The sequence below is a fragment of the Trifolium pratense genome, linkage group LG4 (genome assembly GCF_020283565.1).
Source record: "Trifolium pratense cultivar HEN17-A07 linkage group LG4, ARS_RC_1.1, whole genome shotgun sequence".
NCBI lineage: Eukaryota > Viridiplantae > Streptophyta > Magnoliopsida > Fabales > Fabaceae > Trifolium > Trifolium pratense.
Genome location: NC_060062.1, coordinates 34,989,576 through 35,002,492, shown reverse-complemented (window position 1 = coordinate 35,002,492; position 12,917 = coordinate 34,989,576). Strand labels below are relative to the sequence as shown.

Here is a 12,917-nt window from a genome sequence, read left to right as displayed (position 1 = left end):
AAAAAATTTATTACAAATATTTAGGATAATTTAGTAAGTTTGATACTAATTAACTTTATTACATTATTATTAAGGCTTAAATGCAATTTTGATCCCCCTATTTTCAAAAAAAATGAAGTTTTGGTCCCCCTATTTTAAAAACCAACTTTTTAGTCCCCCAATTTTAATTTTTTTTTGAGTTTTGATCCCCCATTCCATTTTAAGGCTAATTTTGTTGATGTGACATTGTCACTAATGCATATCAGCGTCCACGTGGACAAATTTAATATTCATGTCATTATTTGTTTTTAATTCAATAAAACTTATTTTATAAAATAATTTAATTAAACCTAAGAAAGTTCATTAAAATCACTACAAGAAAAATGGGTTTTAGCTTCAAATTTTTTAGCGTCAGCCACGACACGGACGCTACTAGCGTCTCTTTTGAGTCTGATTGACAGACGCTACTGTAATTTTATTATTTTAATTTAATTTTTAAAGTTAGCGTCTGCTTTTGGAGACATCATAGAGACGCTATGAAAAAAAAATAAATAATTCATTTTATAATTTTTTTATTATTTCATTGAGTCTGCTGAGGCGGACTCTAATGATAAATTAAATAAAATAAAAAACTATTTGTTAAGAGCCAAAATTTTTCACTTCAGTTTCCCACTTTTATTTAATTCCCACACTGCAATAATATGAATTAATTATATTTTCTTTACCAATTGCCCAAATATATGAAGTGACAAAAAAAAAATCCAAGACACAAAAATGGAAATTGAGATCTATTCCTAATCCCTCCGCCGTCGAAGAAGCATTTGGCGCAACTCTCCTTCAAACTCTCGTTGCCGTCGAAGAACAACTCTCCTTCAATCTCTTGTCGCGCATCTCTCCTCTCCGTTGCCGTTGAAAAAAACTAAACAGAAACCCTAAAATTGTGCCTCTCTTCCTTCTCACTCCCAGACCTTCACGATGCCTCTCTTCCTTCTCCCAGCGACTCAATCTTCTTCTTCTTCTCTGTCGGGAGTCTATTTGCCACTTTCGTCTATTCACCAGTCACAATCTTTATTCTATTTTAGTAACTATTAAATTCCTCATCCTCTTTCAGGAAACCACCTACCGCCACCCACCGTCGAGCACCACCCGCCATAAAGAGATGTCGTGAAGTGATGTGACGGAGACCGAATTTAATGTGGTAGCACTAGGTTCATAGGTCTTTGGTTCTGGGACTCTGTTCCCCTCTTTCTCCGTTTCAACTCTTTTCGGATATTTTTCACAGGTCAGATTCGTGGTAGGCTCTTGTTTCAAAATTAGAAATTAGGTTTGGTAGTTATATGTTTCTGAATCTGATTTTAAGGAATAGGGTTCCAAAGTGACAGTTTTTATATTTACTTGTTAGTAGGGATCTTAAAAATTATTGAATTTGAAATTGGGAAGTTGAGAAATTAATGTTTTGCATGATTCTAAATATCTGGGTTTAGACTCAGCTATTTCTAGATTTTTTTTTTTGCCTAATCAATTGATTCAATTTGCATTCTAGTATTTATTTAAAGAGCAAATAAAACATGAGAGGCTAGTATTTATTTTTTGTTAATTGGATGCTAGCTGATGTGAACTATTTTGTTAGTTGATGTGAACTTTGAATCTAATGTTTATATTATGATTATGATATTGTTTGATCGTGTTTCAAGTTTTCACCATGTTGAGGTTTAATTTGATGCATATGTTCTCATTTGATTTAGATTGTCTTCAAAGAAAGAATTAAATAAATGCTATAAAATCCATTGGATATCTTCTCATTGTACTTCTAGCTTAACAATTTATGCCTTTCCTATATATCATCTCCTTTTCTTTATCCTTTTCTGATTGATATTTGAAATCCTTTTTAGTCCTAGCTTCCTTGTCATAATTTGAGGGAGTTAATCAGGGTTGGTCCTATTTGTTCAAATGTTTATCTATAATTCAAAGCAAAACAACAACGCCTTTCCAGAATGCTGGTTTTAGGTGCAGACGGAATCCTGGTGTTTTTAAAGTCATTATTTCAAAACAACAATGCCTATTATGATTACTCCTACAACCTTGCAGAAGTTGGCTTACCCTGAAGGTATAGTACGATCAAACTCATTGGTATATGTTACATTAAGATATTGCCACCGCATCCAATGTTTTGCTACGTTGTTATTATGAACATTTTGTTAATAGAGAAGCACTTTATTCTTTATGTATGACATTGAAGTTTACTTTTAGTACAAGATAAAAACTTGTAAATTATGACAATGCATGCCATTTTTGTGCAGAAGAATATGCCACTGCTAGAGCAGCATCAACAGCTGACGCCATCATGGTTTGATTTGCATCAAATATCTTGTGTGACCTCATCTCTCTCGCTTTCCGTCTTTTCTAATGAACACAGTAAGCCTCTCTTCCTCTCTCTTAAGCATAAATAGAATCTGAACCATTGTAATTTGTCTATGTATTTTTTTACTTTAATTTATTTATGTGTATTTGTTGTGTTTCTGAAATCCATTGTTTTAGTTATGCCTTGTAAATGTGTTTATTTGCATGCCCTTGTTGCTGTTGCTGATTATTGTAATAGTAATAATTTAGGAATCGTTTATCTCTAGTTTATCTAGTGTTGCTTATGTTGATTGCTTTCAGATTTTCATTAATGTGCCATGGTATTTCAGCATGTTGTATTCAGTGTTCAGCTCATTTGTGATCTCTATGGAAGGAAATGCTTCAGAAACACTTTACAAGTAAGTTTAATACATGATATTTATGTTATGCTCTGTAAAGATACAATTTAAAAAACAAAATCTGTGTGATTGTTCATATCAACTCTTGTTTATAAAAGGCATTCAAAATGACTCTGAAATTTTGATATGGTAAACAAGTAACCTTGTTATGCATCGGGATGAAAAGTCCCATAATATATAATGATTGTCCATGGTATGGAGCTTCTTGTTGAGTCTTGGTTGTATATTTTCCAAATGGTAAGCATCAAATTTTTCTTATAATGCAATATAACTACAACATGATTGATCTATTTGTACTCTTAAAGCCAATGTAAAATTTGAAATTTCCTGCTTTACTTACCCAATGTGGCTCTGTAGTTTCTGTTAATGGACCATTACATCACACCCTATAATAATCAATATATTGAAGCCTACATTACTAGGCAGAATTATAGATAGTATCATGTAACTTTGTCAAAATTTGATGGTGAAGACGATTCTTTGATCTTCTCTTTATATATAGTTTATATCTACCTTTGTTCTGTCCGGCCTATATCATGAACTGTTGTATTTCATTGAGAATCAGTTTGGCTGTATTTCCGTTGAGTTTGAAATTTGTTTTTACTCTTTGAATTGCCTCATTATTAATTTAGCCACTTTTGTGTATAATTTCCAGGTTGTTACTGATGATATGAAAGTGCAACTTGTAAAAGGGATGCTTCGTAAGTTATCCAGACATGTAGTAATCAACACTATGCAAACACCGTCGTCACGAGAGAATTTATGTTTGCCACAATTTTGTCTTACAAATTATGTTTGGTTTTGATAGTTTTATGGTGTAGACTTTACTTTCGATTTGTTAGACATATACTTGGTTTTTTTTTTCTTAGTGTTGTTGTATGACATAATGGTTGTCACTTTTAAGATTCTCAAAATTCAGTTTCACACTACGTTTAATTTGTTTGTGGGTTGAGATATTGTGTTTGTCACTTTGTATATATATGACTATGACTATTGTTTTATGGATCTTTGTGGTGGGAGAGAATTTTACTAAATTTTTTTTTTTTTTTAATAATAAAATAGCGTCCGCCAAACAGACTCTATAGGCAACATTGAATAAAACCAAACCATATGTATAGCGTCACACAAAAATGGATGCTACTAGCGTCTGCCGTATACTATGATTGTAGCTTCAGCTTAGCGTCTCCTCAGACGGATGCCAAATAGCGTCTACTGGACGCAACTGTCTTGCTTCGGGCATTTAAGCGTCTATTGTGTGATGGACGCTAAGCTGACGCTAAATACCTTGTAGCGTCCGTTTTTGACCATTTAGCGTCTCATGTTAGCCGACGCTCCAAAGCTGTTTTCTAGTAGTGAATAAAAAATCCAAAAATTCACAACCTCTAATTTATTATACCTAAGAAAAAACAAACAATCACAACATGGACATGATCCTCTTTGATTCATATCAAACAATTGCATATTGAAAGCAAGTTTTGTGTTTCAAGAACCTTCAACTTTCATCATCATCCAACTTTATATAAAACCAATCTAGAATTAAACTTCAAACTTAAAACAATTTTTGGGTTTTCATTCAAACTCATCCAAAGTCATAGATAGTTTAAAGAGTATGAGTAATTTCTATTGAAACACAAAACCATCTATAATTTCTCTTCGTTTTTAAAAATCCAAAAATTGTTGAGTTTGAACGGAAACCATAGGATTAGTGAAATCCATAATGAAGGATTCTCTCCGACGGTGAATAAAATTCTAGTAGTTGAATGTTTGATAATTAGGGTTTCATATTTTATATAAGATTTAACAATTATTATTTCAGTTGAATATATAATTCTAACAATTAAAATATTTTATAAATAAAGTTTTATTGAATTTAAAAATATATAATAATGACATGGATATTAAATTTGTCCACATGAATGTTGCCACATCATTAGTTACAAGGCCACATCAACAAAATTAACCCCAAAATAGGATGGGGGATCAAAACTCAAAAAAAATGAAAATTGGGGGACTAAAAAGTTGGTTTTTAAAATAAGGGACCAAAACTTCATTTTTTTGAAAATAGGGGGACCAAAAGTGTATTTAATCCTATTATTAATTATTGTTTTTTTCCCTATTTTGTTCCTATTTTTAAGAATATCATCTTTCTATGATTTTTTAATATTTATTTTAGTGAAATTACAATGAAGGGTACAAAACTTGCAACGTGGTTAAAAGTAATAAGGATAAATTAGAAACTTTAATGGTAATCGATTTTAATATATTAGTAATAGATTTATTTTAGTGAAATTACAATGAAGGATATAAAACTTGCAACGTGGTTAAAAGTAATTAGGATAAATTAGGAACTTTGATGGTAATCGATTTTAATATATTAGTAATAGATACTTCACTTTTATTGGTAATAAATTATAAGGTTTTTTTTTTGTCCCTGTTAACTTAGTTCAGTTGGTAGAGACATCGCACTATATGTGTAGGAGTCCGAGTTCGAACCCGGAACACTCCACTTATTCATCTTTTAAGGTGAATTTTCTAGCCACTAGAATACTTAAAAAAAAATTATAAGGTTTTTTCAACACCCAAAAAAAATTATGTAATGGCTTTAATCGACCTCTTCCCCTATTTATGGATAGGTAGAAAAAAAATTTATAGTGATTATATTAAAGTGATGGAGGTAGACTGCTCTGCTCCATAAAAAGATATGGAATTAGAATGTTTTATCGATAAGTCCAATTTTCTCCAAGTTGGATATCCTTCTTCACATGTATTTATCAATCTCTATCCAACTTGTCATAGAAAAATTATAAAAATCACCCATTCTTGTTATTTTACGAAATTTATAAAATTATGATTATGATGATTAGTATTTCTTGAGTATGGAATATCTCGTCTTGTCATTTTCCAACAAGCGCTCAATGGATAGGGTTGAGATCAGGATATCTAAAATTGCTATTTAAATATGTTTAACAAATTAAAAAAATTGTGTAAAAAAAATAAAACATAACTTCAAAGTCATACAATACGTTTACAAAAGTTATTGGAAGTTATATGTGTCATTAAACTAAAGATGATACTGAAGAACGTTTAAATGAAACGACTTGAGTCTTTTTTAACTTAACTAAGATTCTTAATTCAATCTCTAGTTTGGGCAATCAGCACAATCTCTAGTTTGGGCAATCAGCAACCTTAAAGTCATACAATGTTTACGAAAAATTATTGGAAGCTACATGTGCCATTAAAGTAAAGATGATACAGAAGAACGTTTAAATGAGATTACACGAGTTTTCTTTTAACTTAACCAAGGTTCTGAGTTCAATCTCTAGTTTTTAGGAAGAGTTGTTTGACATCCATTTAATTTTATTGTTGAAAGGATGAGTATAAAGTAATTTGGATACACTCCCAAATACAAGAGTAGATCCTCTAAAAGGACCTTAGTAGATTCTCAGAATTAGCTACGGATAATCATGGCTAACTGTTCAAATGAATACATCCAAACTATACATGCACACAATATTCTTTTTGTATAACGTTGAGAAGTATACTTCAGTCAATTGAATATTTTCATTATGAAAGGAAATTAAGATAAAGATCTTTCTAGGAGGGGTCAAAAGTAGCACCAAATAATTTTGATCCAACCCAGCAGTTTTGCTAAAACATCGTTGCCCCTATTATCACCACACACAAAAAAAAATATTGTTGCTTCAACATAGACTAGTCGAAATGAGATGGGTCAATCAAGTTATGCAAATATCATTTAAATGTTGGCTATGAAAGCATGCAAGTTGATATTTTAAGCCAGATTTTTCTTTGAACTTAAAATATCCTCGAAGATTTTTGTAAGTTGTTGTCATCATGATGTGATCCATTGAAGAAATAATTATCTAATGGATAATTTTGAAAGAAAATAAAATTGTAACACTAATGGACGTTGAAATTTTAGTACATGAAAATACTGTCCATGTTAAGAGAAATAGTAAATGTTTGAAACTGCAAAGTCAGAGTGTAATGTATTTCCTTTCTTTTGCTGCATCTGTTTTTTTAAAACTGTAATCAACGTTTCATTTTTTAATTTTTAAATTGTAATAAACTAGTAATATGAATATTATATGAGTAATGCTTAATGTTACAAACGGTGATTTGACTAAAAACTCACGGGAGAAATGTGATCGTTGATTTTAATATATCCTGATTTTTGTCAAACACTTTCTTGAGTTTAAGGGTTAACAGTATTTTTGTCTCCGATTATTTGGACAAGTTTTGATTTACCTTCTGTAATATATTTTTGCAATTTCATTGTTGTAATTTAAGGCTCTTTGTCTACGAGTCATTTGGTACAAAATGAAATTAGAGGAGATTGAAAATAAAAAACAAAAAATAAATTGTTAGTTGTTGAAAAGATAAATGGTTTATAAAATTTGATTTGTCAGGAATGCCTTTATTCATATGCGCATTGCATGAAGTTCATCAATTTCAACTTGTTCTTATTGGATAAAGAAGTAGTTGACGGTTCTACGTACTGTTTCTTAAATTTTGAATATGATTGTCAACGTTGAGATACACTTGCTTAGGCACAATTATTTGGACACAAACTTTAGACGCGCACACACAAATCACAAAATTAAAAATAAAATAAAATTATCGCATCAATTTATACTGCTTAAACCATTTTCTCTTTATTTATTTATTTTTTCATATGAGTGTGCCTAACAAATATTATTTACGTTTGTGCTTACAGAAAACTTTCTCTTCAAGATTATGTATTGTTTCTATAAATATATAATGATGAGTTGCAAGCAAAGTACCTCTATTTGGTAGAAATTATCTATTTCTTAAAAGAAAATTGTATATGTTGTGCGATTTAAAATTATATTTTCTTAGTTTTGTCAAAAAAAAAATATTATATTTGCTTAGTCAAGTTTTTTTTTCTTATATATAAAAATGGGATTTATCACATGAGAAATTTCCGGCTTATGAATCCACTCCCAGATAATAATTAATATAAAGTGAGTATAAAGCGTGTACCTTTGTTAGCGTAATTGCCTTATTTGGTAGCCAAGAAAGAAACATGGCATTATCAATCCATGTTGGCATGAAATTGTTTGTATCCAGTTAAATGACGTGGCAGATTAATATCCTAGTATGCATAGCCGTCGCTGTTGGAACCACTCGTTTCTTTGAGTGGCTGAGACACAACACAGAAAGAGGAAGAGCCCCACTTCCATGAACAACTGACCATGCATCTTGCTTTTCCAATTTTACCACTCTCATGCACTTTAAATCACATCTCATCCCCATCCTCCATACAATGCATGTACTCTAGGTCAACGACAACTTCATCGACTTTCATTGTCTATACTTCTATTACAGCTGCCACATTTCTCAGCCACAAAAATCATGTTAACTAATTATAGACTATCATTAATTTAATTACTTACAAAAAAAAATATAAAGACAATTGAAAATGAATTTGTAAATCATTTGTAAAAATGAAAATAAATTATATTCAAATAGTTACAAGTCAGAATGGAAGAATTAGATGACTTTGATAGTGAGGTTCAAAATGGTTCCAGTGAATGCTATGCTTCTGGTATGGTGGTTTGCGGTGGAAAACGATATTTGAAAAATATGTTAACACTTCGATACTCAAATTAGTATATGATCAAAGAGTGATATGAAACGTGATTGTTTATGGTACATATTTCCAATCACATCCCCCTACGGATTAGTTTTTTGCATTGGTTGGTGTACATCTATAATCGAAAGATTCAACCTCAAATCTAAAAGAAAAATGTTATTTGAACACCAATTTTTTTTAAAAAAATACTACAATCTAAAAACTAAAATTGATGTGCATCATTTTCTTTTTTATCAATTTTGATATAGATCATCATATTTGCTGGGGGGGATAAAACTTTTTGGGTGACAAGGATACCATAAAGGGCCATTATAGCTATGATTCTATGAAAACAAACCCTCACAACATTCCACAACAAAAAGGGGAAAAGAACGATCAGGTAGGCAAGCTAAAGAGAGAGCAAGATTTAAATTCAATTATTTGTCACACTATTATTCTAAATTCAAATTTTTTGTCTAAAGAATTGTTAAATTCATGTGGTGGATATTTCTACAGAGACGTGCATGAGCATGAGCCCGTGAACATGACAGCACAAAGGTTAAAGTGAGCTTATGTATTTGGTTGTTATTGGTCTCCCTCGATGTTTCTCTTTTTCCTAATTATTGGGTTGGGTAAAACAATAAAGCCAAAACCATATTATTAGTTACTACTATATTATAGTACATGAAACAAAATGATAATTAATAATCGTTTTTCTTATCCAGATAATTAATAATCGTTAAGCATAAGACCATCTCAAATGGTGTACTACCTATTAGGTACTCATGGTACTTATTAGGTACTACTATTGGAGCACAACACATTTTAGTACCTAATAGGTACTACTTCTAATATAAGAACTCTCTTTCTCTTCTTTCTATGGGACCCACTTTATTTAATATATTCAAAAAAATTTAATTTGGCAATATTATTTTAAATTAAATTTCAAATTTTAATGATGTGGAGTTATTGATGGGACCTATTTTAGAACTTTTTAAGAAATGCTCCATTGGAGAGGTTGAGTACCTATTAGGTACTATTATTAAAAAAATAATAAATTGATGATGTGTCTATGTGGGACCATTTAAGTACTAAAAAATAGAATGCTCCATTGTGGATGCTCTAACAGACTACGTACCAACTAACAATGGATATGGCAAATAATAAAAACGAAAATGGATAATGATGTGAGAATCACTTCTGAAAATATCGTATATGTTCAAAGTTTTTAAACTTTTTTGACTGAAGTATAAACTGTTACTCAATACAAGTTAGTCAAACCATCATAGAAATATATCTACGACTCCAACAGGATTAAACGAATTAAAATTCAACAATCAATGGTACTTTTATTTGTGAAATTCAACTAGGCATATACATATTTGAACAAAGTGGGCCTTTTCTAAACTATAGAAATCATTGTTAGATAAAAAATAATAATTTTGACATGTTGGTGAATAAAATCTTGACAACTTTGATTACTTTTTTCACTTAAAACATTTAAACCAATTCTGTAAAGTTAAAAACATAAAATGAAGATTGATGTAAACATAAAGGGCAAGATAAACCTTAGTAGACCCCAAAGGAGCCAATTTGTCACAATGTTGAATTGAAACTTCTTCCCTAAACGTGTGGAAGAAGTTAGACCTAGTAGATTAGAGCAGGGGAATTAATGATATAAAGTGTATTATTATTAGCTTAAACTCTAAAAAGTAATGATATAAAGTGTATTATTATTAGCTTAAACTCTAAAAAGTAATCACTTTATACAAGCAAGATAACATCAATTATTAACAGAAAAGGAAATATATCAACTTTGTGTCTTGAACCACAGTGACAAACTTACATGTCATGAAGACAAAAGTCATAAATACATAACAATGAAGTTAATCTACTGGGGTTCTAAATCTCCTATTATAACAACCCACCATCACATGTAAACTAGTAGTACTCATTTCCTCAAACCCCAAAACAAATTCTGACCAAAAGAAAACCAACCAACTACATAGGCTCATGGAGAATCCTAGTCCTAGCAGACTCTCCCTTGCCATGGAGAGAACAGGGCAATGGTAAACAACAATACTCTCATCTTATTCTCTTCAATTTCAAACCCTCAATTGCTTTTAATTCAGTGTACAATTCTATATTCTCAATTTATTGCTTGCATTATTTCAGGATTTTCTCTCAAGAAATCCCAAGTGATGTTATAGTTACAGTTGGAGAAGCAAGTTATTCTCTCCACAAGGTACCAAAAAATACATCTTTCATGTCAATTGTTGATGTTAATTGTTACTCCCACCGATTTTGAATATAAGCAGAAAACAACTTTCTTGGTTCATTGAACATACCATATATCTAGACCATAAAATGATCCAGATACATGTTTTTCTCGATGAACTTGGGAAATTGTTTTCTGCTTATATTCAAAACCGGAGTGTAGTAGTAGTACCTCTGGTTTTTTGCTTGTGAAATTGAAAACAGTTCAATTCTTATCTAATGAAATTTTCATAATTTAACAGTTCATGCTGGTGGCAAAAAGCAACTATATCAGAAAGCTTATACTAGAATCAAATGAAAGTGAACTCACCAGATTAGACCTTTCTGACATACCCGGCGGCCAAGAAGCTTTTGAGAAAGCAGCCAAGTTCTGTTATGGTGTCAACTTCGAGATAACGGTCAACAACGTGGCGTCGTTACACTGTGCCGCCGTGTTCCTCCAGATGACTGATGAGTATTGTGATGGAAACCTGGCCGGAAGAACGGAAGGTTTTCTCTCTCAGGTCGCCCTCACAACTCTTCCCGGCGCCGTAGTTGTTTTAAAGTCCTGCCATCAGCTTCTCCCCGTTGCCGATGAATTAAACATCGTCAAACGCTGTATTGACACCGTCAGTTTAAAGGTGTGTAATGAAGCTAACTTCCCCAGCCGTTCACCACCGAATTGGTGGACGGAAGAGCTCCCTGTTCTCGATGTTGATTCATTCGGGAAAGTGATCGCCGCCATGAAACAACGTGGTGCCAAATGCCTAACTCTTGCCGGAGCATTAATCACATATACAGAACGCACTCTCCGTGAACTCGTACGTGATCAAACCGGCGGAGCCGGAGGAAGAATCCGTTCATCATATCCAACAGATTCCGATTCAGAAACAAAAACAGAACAACGCGAGACTCTACAATCCATCGTCCCACTCTTCCCTTCAGAGAAAGCTGCTTTTCCAATCAACTTCCTCTGCTGCCTTCTCCGTTGCGCGATCTACCTCCGCGCATCAAGCTCCTGCAAACGCGAACTCGAGAAACGAATCTCCGACATTCTCGAACACGTAACAGTGAACGATCTGTTAGTCATCTCATTCACCTACGACGGCGAGAGACTCCTCGATCTCGACAGCATTCGAAGAATCATCTCCACCTTCGTCGAAAAAGAAAAAAGCACTACAGTTTTCAACTCCGGTAGCACCTTCGGAGAAAACTGCTCCGCCGCGATGCAGCGCGTTGCCAAAACCGTCGACGGATATCTCGCCGAAATCGCTTCTTACAGCGAACTAGCAATTTCAAAATTCAACGGAATTGCCATTCTCATTCCGAAAGGCGCGCGGAAACTCGACGATGATCTTTACCGCGCCGTGGATATCTACCTAAAGGTACGAAAATAACCGTCACAAAACGACACTGTACGAAACTGAACGAATATGATTATTATAACGGTAAGATTTAAAACTAACGAGTAGCGCGTGTGATTTTGCAGGTGCATCCAAACCTTGATGAACTAGAGAAGGAGAAAGTATGCAGTGTAATGGACGCGCTGAAACTGTCTTACGAAGCGCGTGTGCATGCTTCTCAGAATAAACGGTTACCGGTGCAGATTGTTCTTCACGCGCTTTACTACGATCAGTTAAAAATAAGAAGTGGTGGTGCGGCAGATCGTGACGCCGCGGTGGCGGAACGGAATCAGTTACAAACCGACGTAACGTTGGTTAGAGAGAACGAGGAGTTACGAACGGAATTGATTAGAATGAAAATGTACGTTTCGGATTTGCAAAAGAATGGTGCAACGACGTCGTCTTCTGCTGGAAATGGAAAAGAAGTCAAAAAGTCAACGTTTTTTTCTTCTGTGTCTAAGAAATTGGGTAAGTTGAACCCGTTTAAGAATGGGTCGAAAGATACGTCTCATATTGAAGATGGGCCTGATTTGACAAAGCCCAGAAGAAGAAGGTTCTCTATTTCATAGATTTGTTTTGTTTTTTGTGTAAAATTTAAGTGATTAATTAATTACTTAATTAGTGTTTACTAGACAAAGTTTAGTACTAGTGTTGTTTAATTTGATTGTATTTGTGTGTGAAGTATATTCTATAAAATGCAATTTGTTTGGGCCTTTGGGGTTTGGGTTAGTAACATCTAAGTTTGGACTCTACAATCTACATAGTATTGGCAAGGTTTCTCTATTTCATGCTACTTATGTGCCAAGAAAAAAGGGTGTATACACGTTTGGAGGAATCATGAGTCCTGCCAAATATGAATCAGAATTATATAATGTTTTAATTGTTAAGAATAATTTAATCTAGTTT

The 12,917-nt window shown here is 32.8% G+C and overlaps 1 protein-coding gene and 1 long non-coding RNA gene across 7 annotated transcripts; both read left to right on the top strand.

Moving 5' to 3' along the window:
• The first annotated feature begins 687 nt into the window (after positions 1–687).
• On the top strand, positions 688–3,674 carry LOC123923681. 6 transcript variants are annotated; one of them, XR_006814469.1, is made up of 6 exons: positions 717–1,001; positions 1,091–1,261; positions 1,872–2,086; positions 2,280–2,394; positions 2,670–2,738; positions 3,394–3,674. It is a non-coding gene; the product is annotated as an uncharacterized LOC123923681 (long non-coding RNA). The 6 variants fall into 6 exon arrangements; XR_006814472.1 differs by having other exon boundaries at positions 688–1,261; XR_006814468.1 differs by having other exon boundaries at positions 1,091–2,086.
• Positions 3,675–9,938: 6,264 nt separating this feature from the next.
• LOC123920904 (root phototropism protein 2-like) lies at positions 9,939–12,904 on the top strand. Its single transcript, XM_045973249.1, has 4 exons — positions 9,939–10,421; positions 10,528–10,597; positions 10,872–11,993; positions 12,098–12,904. The coding sequence occupies exons 1-4, from the start codon at positions 10,366–10,368 to the stop codon at positions 12,578–12,580; spliced, it is 1,731 nt and encodes a 576-aa protein (XP_045829205.1). The 5' UTR covers positions 9,939–10,365; the 3' UTR covers positions 12,581–12,904.
• Positions 12,905–12,917: the final 13 nt, after the last annotated feature.

What these genes read in the sequence shown, in the direction of transcription:
- LOC123920904 (XM_045973249.1), top strand. Translation starts at nt 10,366, where the DNA reads ATGGAGAATCCTAGTCCTAGCAGACTCTCCCTTGCCATGGAGAGAACA. An exon ending in ATGGAGAGAACAGGGCAATG is followed by an intron (nt 10,422 to 10,527) that starts GTAAACAACAAT and finishes GCATTATTTCAG; the next exon opens with GATTTTCTCTCAAGAAATCC. An exon ending in CCGTGGATATCTACCTAAAG is followed by an intron (nt 11,994 to 12,097) that starts GTACGAAAATAA and finishes GTGATTTTGCAG; the next exon opens with GTGCATCCAAACCTTGATGA.